Source organism: Eutrigla gurnardus, assembly GCF_963514095.1.
Source record: "Eutrigla gurnardus genome assembly, chromosome: 16".
In the NCBI taxonomy this organism is placed as follows: Eukaryota; Metazoa; Chordata; class Actinopteri; order Perciformes; family Triglidae; genus Eutrigla; species Eutrigla gurnardus.
This window is the reverse complement of record NC_139927.1, coordinates 5419451-5446389: the sequence shown is the minus strand read 5'-3', so window position 1 is coordinate 5446389 and position 26939 is coordinate 5419451. Positions and strand designations below refer to the sequence as shown.

Below are 26939 nucleotides of genomic sequence, written 5' to 3'. Positions count from 1 at the left end.
GGTCAGCTGTTACAAAACCTCCCTTTCAGTTTCGTATTCTCCTGCTCTCCATTACTCTGGCAGCTCATCTTCTGATCGGGTGTGAATATGTAAAACAGGCCATTCAAAGTCTATATGCACATGCTAATCGATTTCCCCTCTAAATTATAGATGCTAGTTCACTCTGATGCTGTGATCTCAGTCAGAGTGGCACTGATCAAGATATAGGAAGGTGCTGGTTTGATTTGTTAAATACAGTCCGAAAGCCAATACTTAGATTGTTTATTATCTACAGCATTTGATTGCTTAGTTATGATGATTAAACCTCGCTGAGTTGAATTTTATCCACAAAAAAGTATTTCTGAGGCATTTCAAGCCTTTATATGAGATACACAATTGAGAGGAATTCCAAGAGATGAGAATAGAGAGAGGTGGGGAGTGACACCCAAGAAAGGTCAAAGGTCAGATGATTAGCACCTCAAACTCTTGTTTTTTTGTTAAATAACCCATTCTGTTTTCACAAACACTTAAATATCCCAGAAAGTTCCTTCTGCAGCTCTATACTTGACTTTAACTCATGAATTTAAAGTCCCAGTCCGGCGGATCGAGGGCACTCCCCCCACGACCACCGAGCTCCTCCCCCACGACCACCGAGCTCCTCCCCCTCGACTCCGTGCCCTTTGAAATCCCTTAGATCACGCCACCTTTGAAACGCGGGTCCGATGTTGACTCTGGTTTTATCATGGGCAATGTCGCCATCTTTCTTTTTTGCCTTCTTTTCCACCGGTGTTTTCGTTTCCTTGGTTGTTTTGGACCTCCTCCTTTCGGTTTTTAACGAGGAATTGGAAGCTTGTTGCTACTTCCCTCCACCTGTGATAGTGGTACGACCCGAGGGGGGAGGGGCTGTGTGTGTGCACGAACACAGCCCTGCGTGCTGATTGGACGGGATGATCCGGGCTCTGTCGATTTTTGCAAAACAAACAACAGCCTTTTTTTCTAAAACTGGATGATTTATGTTGTTCTATTGGAGCGTAGTGTCGGCTTCAGTGAATATGATCAAATAAATGTTGCCGACTGGGACTTTAAGAATTCTAATAGCACGTCTCCTGTTACATTTAATCTGCTCCGACCTAAATATTCAAGACGCATTCGTTGGACGGGAACGTCTTGTTATTTTTGTTCCGATTTAATCACCGTTTCACAGTTCTGCTTGTGCATTTCAACCCGGGTTGAGATCACCAAGCATGATGGGTAGTGTCCCAAAATGTGCACACCTGTCGATAAGAGACAGGGGAGGAATAGAAAAAACAAACGTTCATTCTGCAGGTAGCGACCACTGGAATACATGTTTGAGAGGACAGCCATCATAACCAGGCTTTTATCACTGTGATCACACACTCTGTGAGTGCGTGTCCCTCTGAGCTCCCTGAGTGTGTCGGGCCTCATCGGGGTCCGCCGAGACCCCACCGTGTGAATCACAAGGTCCTTATTAACACTTTGTTTTGACCGGCCGCCCCCCTCTGGTAGCACTCGATCACACACGCCTGATTCATAACAAACATCTCGTGACAAAACGCCAGTCACATCCGAGTTCAAATGCCTGGAGCATTCATGTAGAGTGCACTGATGCAGCATTAGGATGCGGAGGCTGCGACTCGAAGATCATCTTAACTAGAAGTGCCTCGTGCCAGACCGGGAACGAAGATGACCTGCAGATGACTCGTATGCAAAGCGAAACATGCCCCGTCTCTCGTAGAAATATAATTCAATGAGAGGGGGGCCTATCAAGAGGGCAGGGATCATGATGACACCCGCCTGCTCCCTTTTTTAATTTTATTTTTTAAAGGTGAGATGTAGGACACGGGACGCTATCATGAGATGACATCACACGCGGCGTTTCTTCTTTTTTTTTGCGATTTTTACCAATGAGTAATTGTTCTTGCAGATGTGCTGAAAATGTCATTTTGTGCCGCATTGCATCTTTAATGTCGTTCGCTCATTAACGTTGCTTATGCATTCAGCCAAGTAATTGAATTCCCTTTGGTTGTGAAGTAGTTTCTTCCAGCGTCTCCCTCGTACCTCCTCTATAGCTTTTTATGTAGCTGCACAGTAAAGCAATTTATTTATGTTATCTCAACCCGCTGGTTTACAGAAAACGGTTGAAAAGACAATATTAATTTCTGTGGGAGTTTTAATTTGATTCAGTTGGCTCAGTAACGTGTTTCTGGTGCGTAGTGTCCTTTGTCCTCTCGCTACGCATCGCTCAGATCCAAAAGATGGATTTATTTGTTTTGGACTCACCAACTGTGTTGGGTTTATTGTTTAGCATAAGGGAAATCATATAGTGGCATTTAATTTAAGAAGTCAGCTCTCGCAGCAGGAATCCAAAAGCATATCAAAGACACATAAAGAAAATGGTTTGATTATGGTACATCCTCAAGGCACATTTATTATTGCTTCATTTGAAGGGGCACCGGAAAATAACGGTGACAGGCTTCTTTTACTACGATAGCCTAAATATGTCGTATTTATGTATTCTACATGTCGTGAGCAAATCATGAAAACGTACTCGGTTTGAATACATAAACACGTAAATGAAAATAAAAATGAAATAAATGTGACACGCTTCCTGCACATGGGACTCAATTCCGAGAAACATTAAAATTCATGTTCACCCTCGTGCCATTTCCTTATGATTGCCAGCCTCCCACACAGGAGGTGAGGAACGACACATTCACTTGACACCAAGACAAAGGAATAAAAAAAAAGTACAAATGCAAATCTCCGGGGAGGATGGACGGCAGGACAGCGGGGGGTGAAAAAAGAAACAACAGGGGCACATTCCCAGTATGTAACGGAGGCAATATGACAACAGATGCATTACAGAAGCCCTCCTCTTGGTTATGCTGTCACGGCTGAGTGGCGAAACCATCTATTAGTTCTTCATTACCTGTCAGCCTGTTGCCACATGTTGACAGGGTTTACGCCCCACAAGACATATCTGAGCAGCAAGCAGCACTGCATGCATAGTCATTAGGACTTTCTGGTACATGGTGGGGGGGGGGGGGTACATGCATGCTCATTACGAGTCAGGTTGTTGACTGTTCTGTTTACTTTAAGGGCTCATCCACATGTAGTGAAACTATCTTTTTTCCCTGGTTTTTGCCGACATGTCAAGAAAATCTCAAAACAAATCCATTGTCAACGACTCGGCACGCTGTAGTACACATTCCAGCCCTATGTGGCGCTGTTTCTGCTACAAAAACACACCAAAAATGGAAGAAGAAGAGTGCATAAAGCTTGCACGCTGTATACAAACTGTCCGGAATCCTATTTAGCTCAGAGTAGTGGCGGAGGAGCAGAATAATTTTGCCCTAGAAAGCCAAATAGGTTGCTGTTGTTGTTATGCAACGTTGCGGGGATAAGAAGACGAAGGCTAGAGGGTCGAGGGGTGGGGCGATGACATCATCGTATGCGGATTTGCCGTAAACACGACAACGAAGACGAAACGCAAGGGCGCCGTTTTTTGTGCGCTTACATGCACCGATAACTCGGGATCCGTGGCCTTCGGCCCAAACGTGCGAGACAAAAAAAACGTTCAAATCAAACGTAGGTCCAAAGGCCGATTCTCAAGATGTGAGGGGAAATTAAAGCATCATCACACTTGAATAGTTGCTCCATGAGGCACCTTTTGCAGCCTTTTCCTTTTCATCTGCTGTGGATCTCCCACAACAGTAAGTCCCGTGATTAATGGGCCTGCCGTGCATCCAGACGGGTCCGCGTGTAGCTTCCTGTATAGTACACGCGGCGCTTTCTGCAGCTCCGCGGCGACTCTAGCCAACCTCATTGTTCGCCTGCTTGACTGCCCCCCCCCTTGCGTATAGCGTGAGCTAACCAAACAGCTAGCATCCCCTAGATGATGTATGGTTTCATTCTCCAAACAGCCAGAAGGCTGTGCAGATAGTCAGTGAGCTCTGAGGCAGGGAGCTCGCCGTGGAGAGATTGCAGAATGTCGGCTGCATTATGCTTGTGTGTTATTTCTTTTTTGCCTCTGCATTGCATTATGAGAAGGATGGAAATATATCGATCATCTGGGCAGGGGTCTGCGTTCGCAGCTTTTAAAGGATGCATACGCTTCTCGGCTCGACAGCACACAAGTTTCGCTTGCTCAGTCGGTTTGAGTTAGTTTAATCCACTTGTTTTGTCCTCCAGGATGTCTATTTTTGGATTAAATGTGCGTTTTCCCACACCGTTAATGAGAAGGGTCCCCACCCTCCCCACCAACACACACATTTTAAACACCCACCCACTAATCCCCACCATCAATCAGGCAACATCACTATAACAGCCACATGATATTAAAACTAATTGAAAATGTTTTCAGCCCCTCGAAGCAAATTCATTTCCCAACCCTCTCACCTAGTTGCTGTAATTTAACTTTTAATATGAAGCAAACGCCACTACACGGCACTCGTGCTCACTGAAATAAAACACTCGCGCTGTGAACAACAGACTCACAGGTTCTTCAAAGAGCAGTCTGTAGTGCCCTTGTGCATTCAAATTATACAACCACAAAGATGCCCCCCCCCCCCCCCCGATCTCCTAATTCTCAACTTTCTATGACGCCCATGTCTGTAATTCCTTATGAACATACTTAGAATGTGTTATAATGTCCTTAATGCACATAAATACTCATAATATATTAGAACAATTACAATTATAGCATTTTATAATGACTTATGAGGTCCTGTGTTATAATGATACTTAATAATTCTGAATAATCTTTTCTTACAATGGATTATAATGCACTTTGGTGTGATTAGAAGTTACTTTAAGTGGCCATTGTTTGCTTTACAATGTTTTTTGTGTTGCTCTTGCATACATTTTAATGATTTAAAGTAAAGCGCCCAATTATGAAGTATATGATGAATTAAACAATATAAATAATATAAATACAGTGCTATTAACCAATTAAAATGCAATATACGTTTTGTTCATAATACATTATAGACATATGCGTCATAGAAGGTGTTAGCAACAATTCCCATGCTTTTTTTTTTTACACAAGAGTTCAGTCAACTCAGAGAAGTCAGAAAAAGGGATTCACACCTCAGATGGAAGTGAGACAAAATGCTTTTTTAGAGCAACAGCACAGAAACAATGAGGCAGCAACATCCGTCCAGCCTCAACATGCTTCTAGATCTACCTTCATACGATCGTAACATACTCATACTTCATACTCCTCGACAGTGGAGGAGGAAACAATGTCATCTCTGCATTTGAAATTCATCAGGTTCACGACAACCACCAAAACACATGCAGGGATTAAGATTCTTTAAATCCTGACATCAAAATATAAAATGTGAAAATGCTCAATGAAAATGATGGAGGAGCATTTGCTTTGCCAGATTGTCATCTTAAACGTGATGATTGAAATATTTCACATTGCATTCTCACGCGACAGTATATTGTAAGTCTTGATTGCGAGTCCCTTTTCATTATTCCTCATGTTCTGCCCTCACGCTGCATCATCCTCCAAACAGGATGATGTGTGAAGGATGCAGCTTAATGGTTCATATAGGAACCGTGGCCTCAATCTGCGATTTCTTTCCGCCACCACGGGGAATAAATCACTATGCTCGGTCTCTGCCCCTCGTTGTGGGGCAAAATACGCTTTTATATGTACGTTAAAGGCCAAATGTGGTCGTCAAAAAAACAACAAACTGTGAAATTGTCATGGACGCGTCTGCCACGTTTTTCCAGAAGCCAGAACCCACAAAAAAAGCGGCATGCAGATCGAGTGTCTCTTCTGCTGAAGGCGTTTCAGTTTCATGTGAGGAATGATGCGCGGAGCGTGAAATAGTTTCATAAAGCTTTAGGGAGGAGGTGTGTTTGATTCATAACTATTTCACATTTGGAATGAAATGTACTTTCAACCGTAGCTCCATTTCTTTTTTTCCTATTTTTTTTTAAATGCCATCTGTTGTTTAGACGCCCCAATCTGTGAATCTGCATATCTCAAAACTAATGAGAATGTAATGAGCCGTCACAAAAAGGCCATGAATACGAGCCGTGACATTACGTGGAAGGAAATGATCCGACGTTGACTCGTCGATGTTTTTGTTTCCCCATTACGCGAAATGGCTTTTTGTCTTTTTTTTTCGGTGAATGCAGATTATTTTTCTCCTTCGACTCAAACATCACCTCCAGACAGATTAAGGAAAACATTTTCTGTCGTCTTTCACAGTGAACTCTGCCTCAATGATGAAACTTTTCAAAACTTCACAGGAAGTAGATGCACGGACTATGATGTGTTTAATGTAAATTAATTGTTCGATATGTTGTGTTATATGTTATAGGCTGAAATCATGTCAACCAGTAGCTAAAGTTACTGACTGGAAACAGAGGGAAACTGTCACATCTTGTTAATTTAATCCGTATCGAAACAGGAGTGCGTATATGAAAAGTTGTGTTTTTCCAGGGGATTATGCGCCAAACACATTAGCTCCAAGTGAAAACACAATTTGTCATTTTCCCACACAAAAACAACCAGATCACAATGTTGATAAGTGACTTTAAGAGGTGCTAAGAGGTAGCTAGACTAGCTGTTTCCCTTCATTTCCAGTCTTTATGCTAAACTAACTTGTTCCACTCAGGAATTCTAACATTCGTGGGTGTTTTGTTGACCTGATTTCCTCTCCCCCGTGCAGACGGACTGCTCCAGCGACAGCGAGAGCGAGGACAACTTCATCGTCGTCCCCCCGCGAGACCACCTGGGCCTGGCCATCTTCTCCATGCTCTGCTGTTTCTGGCCTCTGGGGATCGCAGCGTTTTACTTCTCACAGGGGGTGAGGAAAGACAGACACACACCATACACACACCACAACACATAACAACACATCCATACAATGCAGACGCCTCCACACACATGCTGCTGGATGATACTGCATCCGTTTGATGGGGTCTTAGCATAAAACAGGTGCATCCTCCCACACACACACACACACACACACACACACTCGCACACACAAATCCTCATTAATTCATGTAAGCACACTACATATCTCCAAACGTAGCCTGACGACTCATCACCAAAAGTTGAAGGCGTATCACACTTAAAAAGAGGACTCTCTTCCTGCCAATGCCTCTTTTTTTTTACCGGGCAACCCATCAATAACTCAAGGCCGATCTGTAATGGCTGCTTGATGCTCTGCAAACGAGCTGAGAGACACCTTCTGGAAGAAAAAGGTGAATCACTTCCAAAAAGGCTCCGTCTCCAAACCGAGAGATGCTCTTTGAACTATAGCAGCGTTTGTATTTTTTTCAAGAGGATTGAATTTGAGTCCAGTTGCAGATGGGGAGACGTATTAAAAAGGCAACGGACCTCTTGCATATTAAACAGCCCTGTTTGAGCTGCAGTTTAAGCAGCATTTGGTGTTTAGTACTTTTGGGACATTTGAGATACACTGTGGCCCATAACGTTGGAATATTTTGTTTTCAGACACACAACCCCCTGTTTTTTTCTTATTTAAATGCATCAGAATCACTTTTGTCCAGGTGCAATGATTACATTATGTGTTCCGATTACTCAGGTGAAAATGTGTTCATGAATAACATTTGTTTGGCGCTATAAAAGACATCTTAATGGCTTATCAATATGACGGTAAATGCCTTGCCAAGAGGTATTTCCTTCGATGGGGAGATAAAGCCACGTTATTAGGAACCGTAGAGGCGAGCGTTACTTTCCAAAGAGAACAATCCACCTGATTTGAGTGCAACCTGTCACGGCGTGACGAGGCAATGGATTCCAAACTTGACTCCCTCCGATCACCTCTGTGGTAAACAATGACGATGAAGCATCAGTCAAACGCTAATTCTCTTGTCGCTAATCAATTAAACGGGCGGCGTCAACGTGAAAATCCAGCACGTGTTTAAAAGCCTGTACGTCTAAAAGCCACCCGTAAACACTGTGCAGACAGACGGGGCTTTTCAGTAAATTGTTCCGCCTTCGACTATAAATTCTTATCAAAGAAGCCCGAGCATTTAGCGGACTTATCTGCGGGGGCGAGTAGTCCGAGGCAGATGAAGGCAGTCAGTGAATTATCTTGTCAGGAGCTAATTTGATTCTTCCTGGGTAATTATGGGGAAGTGATGGCTGTGTTTAGGGATGGATGGCTTTTCTGCCAATCTCCCTCCTTTTTAGAAGGTGGCGTCCAGAAGAAGCTGTCAGGGGAAGATATAGTGGGAGTCTGGGATCGCTTCATTTTATAGCTCAATAACCCACTTCACTGGTCTTCATTTCATTTAAGCGTTCAGGGAGCCCCCCCACCCCCCCACCCCCAACTAAATTAATTAATTCTGTAGGATTTAGTGAGAGGATACTGTACGCTTTTCTGGAATTTAATTATCTGTGGGAACTTCTGCACCATCTGTACTGTGAGAACAATCAGGGTGAAGTATGTCGATTTTTAAGGTCTGTCACAATGTGTTTGTTTCTTTGGGTTGGGTTCTTTTTTTGGGGGGGGGGGGGGGGTTCAGACCTTGTCTGCAACCGTCCTGCTGCCGCATGCAGATGCGTTATTGGATTAGACAAGGGCGGCAGAATGAGTTAAGAACTGATAGCACATCAGCTCCGTCGCGAACTCCGAGGACATTTACAGACAAGCAGCTTAGCGGCTGTAATGGAGTCTGTGGGCGGCGGATCGATCGTGTTTTTTTGTCCCAATGGAAGGTCAGACCCGGTCCAACAAACCCTCCGGACCTGCATTCGTATGCCGCCTTAAATATGCTCATATCCTATTTGCAGAAAACCACACCTTTAATGCTGCGTAACGTCTTTCTGGCAAATAGAGCTTCGCGTTCACACACACACACACACACACACACACACACACACACACACAGCTGATAATGACTAAAATAACGTGAGTATCTGGGTGGGAATTAGCTCCAAGCATTTGATTGGAAGGCGGAATTGAGTTTCGATTATTGCCACTAATAGGGTGAGTGTTGTGTTGAGAGATGCTGATGAAGGTTGCTCTCAGCTCGGAGACATCTGTGCTGGTGCAGATTCCTCTCACGATTAGACAAATAAGACCCCCCCGAAGTTAACTCCCGGCCTGCGAGTCATCATAACGGATGGAAATTAACGAGCCGATTGTTGTGGAACAGTTTCGGCGTGTCTGTGTGCGTTTGGGGGAAGGAGTTCGAGAGACGGAGAGATAGACAGAGAGACGTTGGGAGCTTTATGGGTTTATTTGGAAGAAAAACCTGTTAAGGGTGCTAAATTGACTTCCGAGAGCTCGTCGCCGCACGGCTGAGTCTGAGATGTTATCTTTTGTTTTTTTTTGTTTTTTTTTTCCATGACACCACATTTCAATCATTTTGTCAAGGTTGTGGAGATAAAGCGTTAATGCTTCTAACCATTTTCCTCTCAAGGGGATTCAAGGAAAAACCCTCACAAAGGCGTACAGTCTGTGGATCTTTATACAAAGCGTAAACACACACACTTTCAACATTGCTACGCTGGTCCACATTACGCGTTATTATATTTAGATGTCCCTGAGGAAGAGCCACAACATGCTGTTATTACATTATTTGTTAGGTTGATAAATCAATCGGTTTAATATTTCCTTTCAGTGGATGTATGAAATAACAGCAGGTGCCCTTCAACTCTGCTTCCTGCCAGCGATGAGGACAATTAAACCGTCCAGCGTCACATTAGAGGACTCCTTTCTTTGGCATGCTTCCTAAAGACCTTGCGAGTCAAAAGGAGAAAGTGTAACATCTTGTTTTGAAAGGACACACCAACCCAATTTCCCATAAGGCCTCCATAAGCGTGCTTTTGTTTCAATAATTACAGTATCGACTCGGAAGCTGAGGGCGTCCTTTGTCTCAATTTTCTTTTCTGACCTTTTCCATGCTTTTGTCTAAAGAGTCTTTCTGTGACTCCCATCTGGTTCTCTTTGTCCTGGACTATTATTACGCTTTGTCCTCTTGAAAACGGTGCTAATGAAATATTTGGTGCACAGCGGGAAAGACCCCCACGTCTTTTTAGTGCAACAATTACAGAAAATGGAAAATTTAGTTTTTTTTACATTCATTATTTATTCATTTTCCTGTCGATAGTACTGCTGTGCTTAAAGATGCTGTGAGATGCAAAGCTGGAGAAAGGAAGCCATCGTTGTGCCCATAGCACAGATGAGACTGTTTTATTATCCACAGAAAAAATCTGTAAATCTGATCTCTAATCAGTCTAATCAGTCTCCCTACCCTGAAGACTAACAGGGTGACATGCAAAAGAATCAAGACTACAGCAAACAAGTGGACATTTTAACAGAGAGGCATCTGTTCTTCCTGCATTATTATTCTTATAATAAACAACCCACTTGTTATTTGTATTCATGTTGGTGAATTGATTTGTTTCAAAGATGCAGACACAAATCTCCAGAAAGGCATATAGGGAGGTACTGAGTCTACATGGGAGTTAGTTAGCAGTCTGGGGCGTCTCCTCTGGGCCCGTTTGCATGACTGTAGTGCAAATGGGCAGAGGCTATGAATAATACAATATTTCTTTTATTATTATTCTAGGTACAATACGCATGAGAAGGCACCAGTAATTATATTCACAATAAAACAAAAAAACATGTTTAGTTGAAAATCGGGCACATAAATGAACAAAAAAAGAAGTTTGACATTTGTATTACTTTTTCCTCCAAGATTTACTAACTTATCTCCCGAGTGAGTGTTACATTAACCTCACACTCATGTAGAGCGAACCTAAAAATAACTGGCTCCTCTCAATGAGGCAAAGCAGTGGCTCCATTCCAAAGTCCTCATTTTGTCACGATGAGCAAAGGCAAGGCATCCTGCAAAGAAATCTCATTTAGCCACTTCTACCCACCGTCGGAGAGCTTGTGAGCCAAATCAAAGGTCGAAACAAGGATTTGTGTGGGAGCCTTGCTTTGGTGTTTATTTTTTTCTATTCACCGCCACAAAAATAATCAGACTCTGCATCCAACTCCAACTATAACAGTCTCTCAACCTCTGGCTTGAATAGGAAACATAACTTTGCCTTCTATCTGGAGCTCCACTTCCAAAACAAAAGCATATTTTAAAGGAGACGGCCTTGGCCTCGGAATTCTATAGAAGTTATACATTAAATGCATTAAATGACAGTTGTGCGTTGGGTCTCAACTAGGGGGATAAATGTATGGATTAATATGTGACGGCATTTAAGGTTAAACAAACAGAAATGAGTTGAGGAGAAGACAATGGAGATGGAAAAGCAACAAGTCCAATAACACGTCCAAACAAAGCCAGTGTAACAATTTGCACTCTATCCAGCCATATGAACGAAAACAACAAATCAAAAACCGGGAGTCTGTCTTCGCTCCATTTCCCTCCTGGCAAGCGAGTATTCATTCGAATACTAAGATGGCTAGAGGACACGCAGCACACCCAACAGTGTAAACACATCAACAACCGGCAGGAAGAAACAAGAGGAACCACTATTCAGTGTTGCACTTTAAAGCAAAGTACTCATATCCGTTATCTGGTACAAAAGGCGAGAACCCTTTTGGCATCATTTATATGGACGATGCTTCCCATCAAGCTCATTAATAAAGGTCGGCTCAGTAGGATACGCTGCCTCGCTCATTAAAAGGGACTCCTAGTGTTACTTCATTTAATTGTCTTAAAAGTGTTGAATACTTTAAAAAAAAGACTCTTTGACAAGAAAAACTCAGAGTTAGAGAGTGGACTGATCCTTTCACAGCAGCTTTGTTCTCAAGCACAAAATAAATATATCCCCCCCGCCTCATAAACCTGCGGGAAGGTGCTGGATTTTGAATGAATACAGGTCAAAGGCATGCTTCATCCTGCTGTAGCCTGTCTGCTCTCTGTTCCTGTATGCGTCAGGAGTCTGAGCCTCTACAATCGCATGTTTATAGCGTGATGTGTAACGCAATGGCGTTGGAGGAAGTGTGATGTATTAAATAAGCATTCACGTGATTCTTCAAGCTTAAGTCAAGTTGCTGTTGCGTCGTTGCTGCAATGAGTAGCAGCCTCGTGCGAGCAACTACCGGCTTTCTATCTTCTTCGGATCAACGTTCTGAGCTTTTTTACATTCCCTTCTCCCTCCTCTCCTCCCCCTGCAGTTTCACCTTAACTACCTGGTAACTGGGTCATGATGATGGCGGTTGTCTGGAAAAAAAATAATAGCAGCTCTGTCAAAATGTTGTTTTATAGCTTAAACCTCTGCTGCTCCCTCTCGTTAATGAGAAATTATGATAGATCTGCCTTTTCTCAGATGTCATTGATGATTCAGTGCTAGCGGCCGATATGACCATAACATCCAGTCTTTGACATTTTCAAACTAATTGCCTTTTTTTTTTTTGGTCCCGCCATGCGTGATGAGCTCTCCAGGGTCTTGCCACGTTGCCCGATCAGCCTACCCCCCCTCCACTCGAATGTTTTCCTCACGTCGCCGCCGAAATAAGAGACAGCTTCTGTAATTTACGCTTCGTTTGAAAAATAGGTCACCTCTTTCCTCTCGAGGTCCCTCCAAACTGTATCTGACTTTCTTCTTCTCTTGCATGTTTCTCCTCCCCAGACCACCAAGGCGGTGAACAAAGGTGACTTCCCACTGGCCAACATCGCCTCCAGACGTGCTTTGTTCCTCGCCGCCCTCGCCATCACTATAGGCACCGGCGTGTACGTTGGGGTGGTGGTAGCTCTCATTGCCTACCTTTCGAAACCGGGACACATATAGCAGCGGCGCCTTGCCTTCCAACACGCCGCCGCCACCCCCCGGGGGAACCCAGGAAGAGAACAACCGCCTCATGGGAACGCCATTACTCCTGCAGACTTCGGAGAAAAGTTTTTTCCGGGGGGGATGTACAGTTTTTCCCTCCACCTTCGTTTCTTTCCAGCGTTCTCTCCCTACAGACTCTCTGTCAGCCAAGATTAACCACAGTGACTGGAGAGAGGTCAGGCTGAAGGGTAGGAAGAGGGGGAATTGGGGATAGACAAAGTTTCTTGTTGTTGTTATGGAGACGGGTTTGAGAAAATGGAAGTAGCCCATGCTGGAGTGCAGTTTGCATACCATTGACTTTACCCCCCCTGTTGGCTTTCATCCTCTTTCGTCTGGTTCCCCTACAGACACACCGAGTAGGAGAGACACAGTTAAGCAATTATTAAAGAGCAGAGGTTGAGGAGGGTTAGAAATCACCCCACACTACTGTTAAACTGACTCCACATCGTCATTTGAGCTGCAGTTAAAGCCGGAGCCTCTCTGCGGAGTCTCGCGTCTCCTGTCATCTCAGTTTGCCACCAAGGACTTTCTCTAATAGCCTCATCCACTCAAGAAAAACGGCGGCTGCTATTTGTCTCACGGCCTGACTGCCTCATAGTAGATGATCACTCTCACATTTTCTTAAATCGTGACAAAGGAGGGCTTTCATTTTCTGGAGAAAATAATAACCCAAAAACTACCGATTATAATTTTCCGTCAAAGAAGAATAAAGCTCTGAGAGGAGGAAGAGTGGGAAAAAATGAAAAAGATCAAACGCGATCAGAAGCCGTTTCTGTCTCATTGAACAATATGCATCGGCATGAATCACAAGAATCTCAATGGAGCTTCAGGCCCCGTCTTTTACCTCTGATGTCCATCCATCAAAGACATGCCCTGAAATCCAACCGAAATCTGCTCACACCAGATACGGTTCGCCAGTGAAAATGTGCTTTGTTTGTTATGTTTGTCTCATTGTGTTCCCTGCTGTCTAAAGGCACTTTGATTCATTTTCGCTTTAAGGAATGTTCATTTAAAAGCCATTTTGAAGAAAAAAGGTGGCCAGATGTTCCAAAATTCAGGGGGAAGCCAGTGCTTGGAGTCAAAAAACACCGCATCTGGCAAGGCGGTGTGAAAGTGAACAGCCATTGGGGGACGGGGGCGAGAACTTATAAATCAGGTAGATAATGTCATCAAAAAGGCAGGTCTTGCGTATCCTCGGGGGCTGCACGTATAAACAAAGTGTTAAAGTCTTGACAGCTTCAGATTTAGCTGCGATCACTTATTCCTTGCATGGCTCCATGATTCCCGGCTATGCCAGCAGTATTCTGCTATGCATGATTGATTGGCTGTAGAACTTGTTTTCGTCGGATCATAAAAAAAAATGGCCGCGATTAAAATTGATCAGGCTGTGAAGGGGGCTGATATTTTTCTGCAATGCTTAAACTCATATTCCCCAGTCCTGCTATTAAAAATGGAGGACGTGTGACAGTAATAAAGACGCTGAGGCACCTCAATTCGTTCCCTTGCAATTTCAAGAATTATTGCTGAAGTTGAAAGACGAGCGAATTCACCGACTATCTTCGTACGAAGGGCTTATTAATGGCAGATTTTAGTTTATAGAGGCAGTCAGTCGGATGCTAGTTCAAACCTCGAGACACCCTAAACTTGGTTTTCCCAAACAGCTCCTGTAATTTAGCTCCCTGTAATGAATATTTTTTCTGTACACTCTCTGGAGCGTAGCCCTTAAAATAGCACAGCACACATTAATTTCACTAATAAGCCACGTTTGGCATCGCTAGTCACCGTCAAATCCTGCAAGTAAACAATCCATTAACACGTCTTCGGCTCCGTGAACATTTTAAAATAACTAACGAAGAGTGAACGTTGCTCATATTCTCCACGAGGGGTTTCCGGTGTGCTTTGCTTGAATAAAACCCGCAGCTAAGAATCCACGCTTTTCCCTGAATTTTATATTTTTGTCTGCCTGTGTGAATAAACATCAAGGCAGCCGAAGCTGAATGGTTTCACTGTGTTTGCTCGGGGGCCCCCGTTATTCACCTCATTGAGTTTCTGGTCAACACAACGGCGTTCGATCCGAGCCCTACAGCGGTATCTCATCAGCGTACGTGCGCACACCATCACGACCATCACTGTAACTATACCGATAGATGTGTACGTCCGCTTCCTCATCTCTCAGAGAAACTTTTATTGCTGATAACGATGAACATGCTTTGTGTTTCGTAGCGTGTCATTCAAAACAAAAAAAAGAAAGAAATGCTGTGTTTTTATCTGGCTTCTTTGGCAACCTGGTATTGTGCAATGTGACACGGCGGTCGGTTTCAATACCGCCGTTGTTTCCTCCTCATTGTGATGAGTTAATGTACGCATCCATGCAACAAAGACGTTTTTCTCTCAATGCCAGAGTGATAGTGCTCTCTTTGTGTCATGCTCTTAAGCCGAATCCAAGAAAATGACATTATTTTTTTGTTTGGAGGAGTTTCTTCTTTTTTTTTCTAGCTTGTGTGAAGGCAACGTGTACATAGTGCAAATAAAAACATGTTCAAATGTAATGATGAATAAATCAGAAAGGAAGGACGTCCTTTCCTAAAAGCAAAACATGTTTTTCTCTGTTTTATATAAGGTGAAGCTTTATAGTTGGATTCATATCCCAAGTAACAATTTACCTGAGAGAACTGGCCCAGTAATTCAGGTGCTTCGAGGTATCTTAAAGCACAAACTCAGACTGAGTCACGGAGTGTAGGCGGTTCTCAGGGAGATCTGAAACGTGTTCTCATAACTGCTGCAGGAAAGTACACCTTCCTCCGCTGTCTTTGGAACCAACATACGCAAACTATTGAATATAATAATAATGAAGAAAATGTAATTATAGATTTAAACGCTACAGTAATGGCAATAAAACCTGGATTCAAAAAATCTTAAAAACTTAAGTTTAATGAAATGTCAATAAAATCATTATAATTAGTCCGATTGTGTCCAAAAATACACATTAACACGAATACAATAATAATAATAAACATCAATAATATTTCAATGGCTTAGCATTGTAAACATACATCATTACAAAGTATGATAAGGGGGGACCACCATATGCTAAGTTGTGCTAGCTTATGCTAGCTAAGTAACTTTTGCTAGCAACTTATGCTAGCTAAGTTGTTTAGCTGCCTGTACTTTACTTTGAAAAGTGTCTTCATTAATTAACCATTTACAAACTTCAATCAACCCTATGTCTGTTACTTCCAAACATCCATCTGAGTTGTTTATCCGAACTACATTAACCGTCAGCGTGAGTTATTAATCGTGGCTTTATGCTGCGTCAGCGCTGACTCCAAAAAGGTATATGGCGGCGGCGGGGGGGGGGGCTAACATGGTTGCTCTGGCGCGGCGGCCTACATGCAACAGCAGCGAGTGGGAACGCAGCGGCAGCTGGGGAGGAAGCTTTCATTACTCAGTGAATAAAGAGTGAGTCACAAGTTGATGTCTTTGTCAGAGAACGCTGCGGCACGATAGATGTCGAGATGCTCGCCTTGTCATCGGGGGTGAAAGATGCTCGTATAAAACAAAACAAAGAGCACGCCACACAAACACACACACACACACACACCCTTCACTGGGATATGCTAAACAGGCTCAACACACACGCAGATGGAATTAATAAGCACCGTAGATCAAAAGAAGAAGACTGTTGTGTTTCCCGGCGTTCGGCGACTTTGCCCGAGCAAACATGAGAAAATATTTCGCTGGTCCTCCCGGTGTTCGGTCGGATTTGCACGAGAGGGAGAGGGAATTTCATGTTGCTCCCTTTTAAAAATAATTTGTAAAAGTGAGAAGACGTGGCCCTGTTGTTGTGAATAGAGGCGTTGTCGATGGGACTCATTCCGACAACCTTTTCTGGAGGTTTTCTGGTTGGAGAGAGGTGAGCCTGGTGTTTTTGCATCCCCTCATGCTTCCACGCTGAACTCACTTTTTCCTGCATGTGCAGCTTTAGCGTTATTGCATTTGACTCAAGGATGATGCAATACCCTGGAAACCTCCCGCCTCATGAGCCCACACACGACAACCGCTCGCCGGCGGATTAGGCGGAAAAGGAACGGCTTCCGTGGTACAATTTGTTGTTTTGATTACAGCTTCCATAGCACATGTCTCCCACTGATTGTTTTCTGTCATTGTTTTCACTGCAGCAAATTCAGGTTGTTGTTTTCTGAAGATGACAGCTTGTGTAAAGGATTGGAAAGAGAACGAATTTGATTGCAAAGTGTTAAGAATTCCCCTTTTGCATGCAATCATATTGTTTTCCCAGCCTGCCAGACGATTTGTGGGCGTAATACAGAGAATGCTGAGGTTCCAAACTCCTCCTAAATCCTTCGGAGGTTAGTTTGAGGAGATAAAGAGCTTTCTAGGCACCTTATGGGGATTTGATACCGATGGAAGGGAGCGGAGGAAAATGAAAAAGCAAAGCGATGAGCCTCCTCCCTCGGAGATCATCTCCCCTGCAGCTGTAAATGCAAATCATTTATTCTTCTATCAATACTCGGTTAACCTTCTGGTGTTTGGCGTGGTACGTGATGCTGCTTCAGGTTTTTTTCCATCGATGTGACAGTAAAATAAATAAATAAAAGATATGCTAATTTTAGATTTTAATGGAATTGCTCGGGGCATTAAAAAAAGGGTTTTTGGACAGATTGCAACCTCAGATAAAGAGGCTCATTTAGCTTATGGGACTCAGGCACTTTATAAAAATAGCACGGTGAGCAGGTGCTGGTTTTTAACATAGATGGTGGATTTGTATTGCAAGACTTTTGTTGGGGGGGGGCGGCTTTTCTGCTGAGAGGAAACCGAATGTCTCAAAAGCCCCAAACTATAAAAAAAAGGCACGCAGATGTTACGTTCTCTAAACGTTCTCATCTTGGATGACAGGACTAACCCGGCCCCAGGCTGATTCAGCTTCCATTTCCATCGCGGTCCCTCAGGCTACGGCGATAGATCACAAAAGCATTCTGTTCATTCCAAACTTATTCCCATCTACAAAGTGAATGCTTTAGAGCTTTACCTATCCCTCTCCTCACATCTTTATATTTAGACTGCATATACTTCGTGGGCGTATTTGATTTTACATCTCTTTCAGAGCAGAAACCTTGAGGGAAGAAATCTCAGCCCGAAGGCTGAATAATACGATTAGAAGACGGCTGCAGTATTCATGACAAATAGTTAGAAATGTGCATGTGAAATGTAATCATTTGAAGTCATACATTACACCTGTTAGTTGGAGTTCAGGCTAGTTTATTGTGAGAACAGAAGTGCCTGCACAATAATAAACTAGGGGGCAGCTGGAGTCAAGGGGAGAAGGAGGAATTTAATTGTGCAATTATTTGCACGTGTCTTTGTCTCGGCATCGGGTGGTTCCTCACCTTGCAGCGGCCGTTTCCTTTCTGCAGCCAGATATCAGGCTGTTACTGCTGCTGAAGAGTGAGTGAATAATGCAGGTCTGCCTGGGAACGTCTCAGAAAAAAAACTTTCTCTTATCCATGACTCTGCACACCTCTCCGAGTATCGGCTGCACGTTTCCAGGGGGAAAAAAACCCATTCAAATGCAAGGAAAGTGTTTTCCCATAATAATGTTTTCACATAAATGCGGCTTTTATCTCGGTTCTGCACTTGTCGGTTTGTCTGTAAGGAAAGGGTGGGGGAAAGGGGGCGAGGTGGAGCTAATGTTATGGATTCTGCAGCCCTCGGGGACCGGAGAAGAACCAGATACCTCGCTAAAGATTTATTTATCAACTCAAACGCTAGCAAAGGAGAGCGAGTCAGAGGGCGTGAAACATGAGATTGCACAGAGGAATCTATGTGTGCGAGTATTCAAAGTCGGTCAGCGCGAGCAGCTGGGCAGCTCAGGGGAACATATCTTTTTTCTGGAAGATAAGATTTAAAAAAAAAAAAAAGCTTACAAAGCAGTTCATGCTGCAAGTTACGATATTCAGCTTTGCCTGCGGATTGTTAGAAAGGAACGCTTGTGAAGCTTTTGCTTTGTTTGAGTATACTTCAACATTTTTGTTAAATATGCTTTTTCTATCTGATGCTACAGCCAACAGCATGTTAGCTTAGCTTAGCATGAAGAGTGGAAACAGGAGGAAACGGCTAGCATGACAGTCCAAAGGTAATAAAAGTCCACCTGCTAGAATCTACAGCTCAAATCATCATTTTTAGACTTTTTTTTTTATCGCTCACAATCTCAGAAGCCATCGGACTGACGGCGGATAAGCATCTGGGGTTCTGGTGCAGATATCTGGCCATGTCTTCCTTTTTCCATGTGCTGCTCGTTGTTGACGGTCCAATCAGCAACAAGAGATAAGAGACGACGGCCGCTGGGTTCACAGATTGCATTTTCAGCTAATCTGCTCCGCCTCTTCAGCGTTCAACCAAATACACACACTACCATCTGAAATCAGAACGCTTGGATTTATAGAGATTATACCTATATTAAAGATTCATGAGATATTTAAAAAAATAATAATATTGACGTCATGTTAATGAGATTACGATGTAAATAATTCAGCAGTTTGAAAACAGCTCCTTACACTTATTTCTAGTGGAATTAATTTGCCAAAAATGCACGACATGGATGAATTTGGATTGACAGCATTCATTTTTGTATAATTTTCTACAGATAATATTGCTATGGTGAATTTTTTTGGCAGTACTAATGGTGAAAATCTGATATCGTGGCAGCCCTAATGAGATATAACATGTTAATTAGTGAGCTTTAGGAGTGCTGGCAGGCTCGTTTTGTTGTTTGGACGGAGCCAGACTCGCTGTTTCCTCTTCTTCTATATGCACTCAGCAAAAAGTCCAAACATGAAAGATGATTTTAAACATCTTTCCACAATTTTAGGCACACAAACAGATATAGAATCTGTGGCACACACACAAAAAAAAAGCTCTGACCCTCCATACTGGCTTTTGTGCGTGCTCAGAGTTTTTCTGCCTCATAAACATTTCCAAGCAGTCACAACTAGGGAAGGATTTCAAAAGCCATCTTCCTCGGGAAAAAGAGGAGCAGGAAATGTGATAAAAATGCTCCAAAGCGTCGGGGAACGCTTCGGCTGAAGGAAACGCATTAAAAAAAAAAAAGTACACAGTTTAAATTTTGATAAAATGGACAGAATGTACACTCTCTCCACAAAATGAATGCTTTTCATGCCGCAGCCGTCTCCGGGTGTCACACGCTGGATTAAAAATGCTATTTCATTAACCGAGACGTGAAAAAAAAAGAAGGGAATCCAGCACAGCAGTTAAAGGGGCTTAGATCTTTCACACTGGCAGACGTGTGGCAGAGTCTGCTGCTAATCAAAACCAGCGGTTTGCCTGAAGCTGTGATACCCTCAGGGGTGGAAACACGGGCATCCATTGCATTTATGACCAATTTGCACACGTTAATTGAGAGCAATCGAATGTCCATGAGGCAAAACTGACTTTTGAATGTCAAGGTTGCAAGAAATACCACTCCGAAACCGAGGGAAGACCATGGAAAGGATTTTTGACTTTCACTCCATGTGTGTGTGTGTGAGCCAATTAAATAAGCAAAACATGCTAGATCGACTCATAAAGTGGTCATAAGGTGTCACCTAAACGGTAAGAATGATGACGTGCAAAGCTCTCAAGTAATAAATCTGTCCACTTGCTTTAACTCGAGCCAGACAAACGTCACATTAATGATTCACTAAAAGATTACAGCGTCTTCAAATGACATCTGGACCTCCTCGTCTTCGGATGTCGCCTCGCGCTTGATTGACTTCACAGCGTCTCGGCGGGAGTTTTATTTTACTACAGCCTTCCTGCGGACCGGATGGGAGGCCTGGCATGCGACTACAGGCAACAACACTTTGAGTAATACGCTGTAATTATCATTAACAGTACAACCCGGCTACGAGAGAAGACCTCCCGCGGCCGCCGGCACTCAACTCGTTATTTCTTCTTTCAAACGTGAGTCACATGATGTCGGCCTCAGCAGGTAAGCCAGAGGTGTGATTTCTCTTCTTTATAATACACTCCTCATTCCTCCCAGCTCATAACTAAAGAGATTAACACTTTATTTTATTGTTTCCAGCGGGACTCGACGGTCTGATTGTGAGCCTGGCTAATTGCTTTAGCGCCCGAGCCTCTTTGATGAGGATCAGCATCCCACACTAAAACAAATTAGAACTCAAAACCACAAGCGATGGCGCACAAAAAAAAAAAGGGAAGTTAATTTTCCGGGAGACGGACTGCTCCGTCCCGAAGCCCCCCGCATAACCTGGTCTGTTTGAATAGCTCTTAAACTTATCGACTGTCTCAGAGCACTGCCTTTGTGTTTGTAAGCACAGACAAAAGCCGGCAACTCAATAGAGCTTACAAGGATAAATGCTGCTTCAGTGCCACGAGTCCGCTCGGATCTCAACGGCGAGATAAGAGAGAGTGAGGGGAGGGGGGGTTAGCTGCATGGAGTCACTGTGCGTAACCTGAGGAATGTTACCGAGGCCATTTGGCATTTTCAGCAGAGGAAGACATGGCACAATCAGCTGGTGGGAGGGCCTTTAAACGGGGACCACTCACTCAAGTTGTCTTGATGTGGCGATTGCTCAGCGGGAAAAGGTCGCCAGGGCATGTGGAAGCGGCGTTCTGCGTACTGTAAATACCATCGAGGGGAGAAGGGCGAGAGAAAGCGAAGGCAGAGAGTGAAGGGAGTGAAGGCGAGGCTGGGGGGGGGGGGCGAGGCCGGCCTGACAGACAGGTAGTGATTTACTGCCTTCCTGCCGACTCTCGCGTCGTTGTGTCCGTCCCTAATTGACAGTCAATTATCTCCCGACGGTCCCATCCAATGGCGAGCCGGTCCTTGTGAAGGCTTTGTTGACAGCCCCCCCCCCGTCCCCCCCGCCTCAGGGACGCTGCCAAGTTTACCGGCTCGTCTCCGATGACACATCAATCCCTGCTTGTAGACGCCCCCCCCTGAGACCCGGGAGCGTGGACACGCCTACACCAGGAAGAGGAGGTAGGGAATAAAAAGGTGCTTTTTTCAGATTTGAATGAGAAGCTGATTGCAGGACGGTTGATTGCGCTTGATTATTATGTTTGTAAGGACGGTGAATGATGACGAGGCAGACAATAGATGTGCTGTTTCCTTTTCTTTCTTTTTTTTTAAACGCGTGTTTGAGTGAGACTCCAGCTTGGACATAATGGACACTGTAGTGATTCTAAGTAAATACACTCTCAGGTTCTGTAGGATCTGAGTGCTCACACAGATCTCCAGGCCCCTCTGGTGCATTAGCAGACCTGGTCGGGCTGCGGATCAATCCTTTTGATTATGCTGTGGGCGGAGGAATCCAGCTGTTTGGGTTAAAAAAGTCTCATCCCGGGTCAAAGGCGGGATCGATGTATCGATGGTGTTGCAGCAGCAGCAGGATCACAGCAGCGTAAAACATGAGAAAGCACAGAGAGAGAGACTAGGAAATGGTGTGCATTTGCGTGTGTGCATGTGTGTGTATGTGTGTGTGTGTCGTGCATCTTTTTGCAGGTCCTTGAGACGCAGCTCAGGTCCCAAGGTTCCCTTCAATCACAGCTGCGGTTGTAGATGGCTTTTTTTATGCGAGGTCTCATCTCCCATCATCGATGAGAACAGCTTGATAAGGGTGTGTACTTGGCTTGGCAATGAAAAGACGTGCTGCCAGGCAGACACGCAACCCCCGCCACCCCCCCCAAAACACCATCATCCCCGCCCCCCCCCAACACCTGTCCAATCAGCCAACAAGACCCAGCCTTAAATGTTTTCCATCAGTGCTGCTGGTGTTCGGGAGCTCTGAGCTCACAGGGAAACACGAGTAATTGGCTTCTGTTTGTTCCTGGCCTTATCAGCGTATTACTTTCATGGATAACTTGGAACTAATTAATCAGGGGATGGGAGGGAGGGGACGGGGGATTTGCCTTTTCGCTCCCGTTCATTTTCTTTTCCAAACGCCAGCGCCAGCCCTTCTCACAGCGGCGTGCGAGGAGCAGAATAAAGACACGGAAGAAGTGTCCGAGATAAACGCTTCGAGTATTTCCACCAATTTAAGAGGCTTCGTTTTGAACACTCCTAATCCGATGTTTTGAGGTGTGGGGGGGGGGGGGGGGGAGGGGTCTAATAACTCCGCCGCTGTTTTGTTCTCCATGTTTACAATATGTGTCTGCCCCACAGCATCTCCTACTCATTTGAAATTCAAACTAACAGCTTTTCATTCAGAATAAAACCCACACTGTGTTGATATAATTGCTTTAATACTAATCTAGAAATGTCATCTAATAAAGCCCGGGGACGTTTATGGTTTTTATTTTTGATTATTTAATGGAAACTGCGTGTTGTTGACTGGAATCAGCTCAGAGTCATGTCGTCGCTGATAAAGAACAGGACAAATATTCAACAAATCCGTTAAAACGCCATCAACGAGCAGACGTGACTCATTCTGTTTTCGGCTGATTGTCGTGATCAATTAAATGGAGGGCATGTGTTAAAATCTGATGGTGATATCTTCAGTACAATCGGACTCTGTAGCCTCAAACCTGATGCTCTGGAAGTAAATCCAAGTCCCATATGTTGTAAGACAGGCCCAAGTTAACCAGTTATAACACATTTGAACCATTGTCATGAAATGTGTCTTTTCCTGCAGCGCTTTAAGGAGGACCATGAACCCCGCATCCACACACCGAGGGCCTGCGTTCATGCTAGGGGTGTGAATCTTTGCATCTTCTTCTGATGCATCGAATGAATCGCTACACCTCTAGTTCATACAGATCAAAATCATTATATTCTACATAACACAGCCTCTCAAAACGTCCACAGGAATCAATAAGGACTCAAAGTGACTCCATATCATCACCATATTTCCTCTCTACGAGTAAATCAGGCTCAAACTCATCACCGACCCTCGGAAAGATCCACTCCGTGTCAACAGACACTAAGAGATTCCAGCGGCGCTGCCTCACAGATGTCTACTGTTGCATTGAACAGAGCACCCCTGAAAGTTTGCCACACAGTCCTTGGCAGAGCGCCCGCCCTCCTGCCTTCACACAGCCGCTGGTACGAGAACGATAGCGTCTTGGCCGGAAGCTCCTCCACCGTGAAAGATGAACAGCTGCTGTGAGCCTCTCAGGGACACTGTATGTTGAGCACAACGTGCCCAAAGTGCGCACACGAGAGCAAAAGTGCTGCATTTTCCCTCCAGCGTTTGTTGGAGAGAGAAAAAGGCACACGGAGAACATCAATATTGGACAATTCTGCACAACGTTCAAGGTTGAGCTTGATAAACGATGCTGGAAATATGGTTTAGGAAAGGTCTGGGTTAAGGTTAGGAGCACATTCTGGTTACAGTAAAAGGAAAGTAAAAGGTTAATTTAAGGTCTGTGAGAGGATGAAAACATCTGCTATATCCACACCCGTATATGCCATAAAGGACATCGTAGTGATGCTACAATACTGGCTTTAAATCATGAGGCGATGCTGGAAAGTTTTAAAAATGTGAAAAAAACACATTATTTTCTCAAGCATCGCCTCCCCGTCTGCTCTGATCGGCTTGCGCTCCAGATACTAAAATATTTGTGCATTTTTTTGTCATGATATTTTCCCTTTAACCAGCAACTTGACTCATAGGTACCCGTTTCCAAGACGACAACCAAGCCGCCTTAACAGAAAGCTTTCGCCGTTGCAGGGGGGCAACACGACAAGACGAAGTTTATCGTTTAGTGGGAAACGTACAGCTTCGTGACCTCAGAGAGTGTGGGGATTCTGGGTAAAAGGTCCGGGTCAGCCTGCTCCTTTGTCCCGCTGATTGTAGCAAAGAATGCAGGAGAGAGAACGCACATACCGGGTTTATCGCTCCAGCGGCTCCGCCCATCGCTGCCCTGCAGGGAGCCCCCCCCCCACACAATCCATTACCTGGAGGGAACAGAGGGGCGAGCGGGTCATTAAGCATGAAAAACATGTGACCGGACTTTCAATGTGTTCACTAGAAATGTAAATTCAGCTTACAGGCACTTCACAGAGATGGCATGTTGCAAACTTTGAGTGGATGTGTTACACCTGAAAGGTGAAAAAACAAGGGATGCTGAGAAGACAACTTCAAAATACCACCTTAACACAGATGGGATGGCAGGAGGCCGTTCAAACCGTTTATTGAAAACATACATTAAAGATATGGCGCTCGTTGTTTTTAATGTTTCTAGTAACTGTGAATCCCTTTGCCATTTTCACACCAAAAAATTGCATTTGAGTATCCTTTCATGCTTTATCATCAAGAGCGAATTGCAGCCTCGCGGAGGTCTTCTATTATTTAGGAAACAGCGGGGATCATATTTGGGGTACGGAACACTTTGACACATTTCTTTGGTGATGAAAAAGTATGCTTCGGCTTCCGTCTGACTTCGGCTTTCACTACAAATCCATCATCTGAGGAGCAGCCCCGTGGGAGCACCGCCTTGTCATTTCTCTGTCTCCTCGGAGTGCAGCGAGGCCTCGCATTAATGCCTCGTGCTTCCAAATGGAAGTTCATCGACTGGGGGTGGCGTGTTCATTTGGCATGCTTGATATCTAACTCGGGGAGAGGGGTGGGAAGCGTTCGGATTAGCAGGCAGACAGAGGTGTGTCTGGCTCTGTTGGCTCTGTGAGGGTCCTGGTAGACTCTGTGCACACATACTGTATATACGGGGGGGGGGCAGCTCCTACACACACACACACACACGCTGAAAAATGTTAATATCAACGCATGTGAGCACATTTCATTTGGATATACTGCTGTTATAATAGGCTGCTTTACTTTCATAAGTAGCTTAATGTCACATTTTCTGCCCCCCCCCCTCCCCCGGGATATTAAATGGATTGGTAGCGGCAGACAAGCAGACTCCCACCTACATAAAACCTCTCAGCACAGTGGAATTAAACATACATTATAGCAGCGTTTTTATGCAAAAGGAGGGAAAACGTCTGGGGGTCGCGCAATTAATGGGAGTTCTTGGAAGCCGCTGCAATTTTCAGATTCACGGGAGGTGCAATTTAGTTTGTCAGAAACCATTAAATTAAATATCAAACGTCTTTGTTTGGTATAGATCCCTGCAAAAACCACACCATTATATTAAATGTATTCATTTTAATGTTACAATAAGTATCCCTCTAATGTCACCAATCATATCAAAATAATCTGAATTATATTAAGATGTGTTCCCTGATGTTTTAAGTCAAACGTCAAGCAAAAATACTACAATATTTTGTAGATCAAGCTTATTGGTCGGGAGGACTTGCTGCTTTTCTTTATACATAGTAGTAAATCATGCTAACCCTTCCAACAGTAGTTCATACACTAGGCTAGTTTCTGTAGTTCTATTCCAGCTAACACAGTAGATCTGTAGTCCTATTGTGTTAGCTTGTGTAGCCGGTTATCTTAGCATCTTGAACCCATGTGGGTATATAGAAAACAGAAAAGCTTGCAAAGAAAGCCTCTCATCCTACCTGCTGGTCACATGTCCAAACTGCCAAACAGGAAACAGGAAGTTCCATTGGACTTCATAGTAGAGGGAATTCAGACTGTACCATTTTGAGCTGAGTAAAGGGGGGAGGGGTGGGGGGCACCATGTGTTATATTAGATTATAACTAGTTTTTTTTTCACATAGAAATGTTATTTTCATGTATTTTCAACAATGTTTGTGCCAGTGAACTTAATAAATAACTAAATAAACATGCTGCTGTGTGTTTATAAAGGTGGACTTTCAAAGTGGAAGCTGCCAATGAATGTGCATTACATCCACTCTAAGTCATCAGCACTCCCAGCAATAAATGCATACAAATGGAAGAGCCATATGTTGTTTTAACACTTCTGAGTGCAAATTAAATGCAAAAGGAAGAAAAAGCTTGAATGCAATCTCGAGTTGCATAAATGTGTGTTTGTGTAGGAGTGCAGGTGTGTGTGTGTGTTTGTGTGTGTGTGTAAAGTGCAGCCACGTGTGTGTGTGTGTGTGTGTGTGTGTGTGTGTGTGTAAAGTGCAGCCACGTGTGTGTGTGTGTGTGTGCGTGTGTGTGTGTGTCTTTGTATAGGACTGCAGCCACACGTGTGTGTGTGTGCGTGTGTGTCTTTGTATAGGACTGCAGCCACA

General features: G+C 44.0%; 1 protein-coding gene across 1 annotated transcript in view; it reads left to right on the top strand.

Annotated features, from left to right (window-relative positions):
* The window catches only part of syndig1l (synapse differentiation inducing 1-like), a 30002-nt gene extending 15714 nt beyond the window's left edge, over nucleotides 1-14288 (top strand). Inside the window, exons 3-4 of the mRNA XM_084030922.1 lie at nucleotides 6690-6827; nucleotides 12593-14288. Coding sequence (XP_083887048.1) covers nucleotides 6690-6827; nucleotides 12593-12751 — 297 coding nt within the window. The 3' untranslated portion in view covers nucleotides 12752-14288. The remainder of the gene's footprint in view (nucleotides 1-6689; nucleotides 6828-12592) is intronic.
* The last annotated feature ends 12651 nt before the right edge of the window (nucleotides 14289-26939 follow it).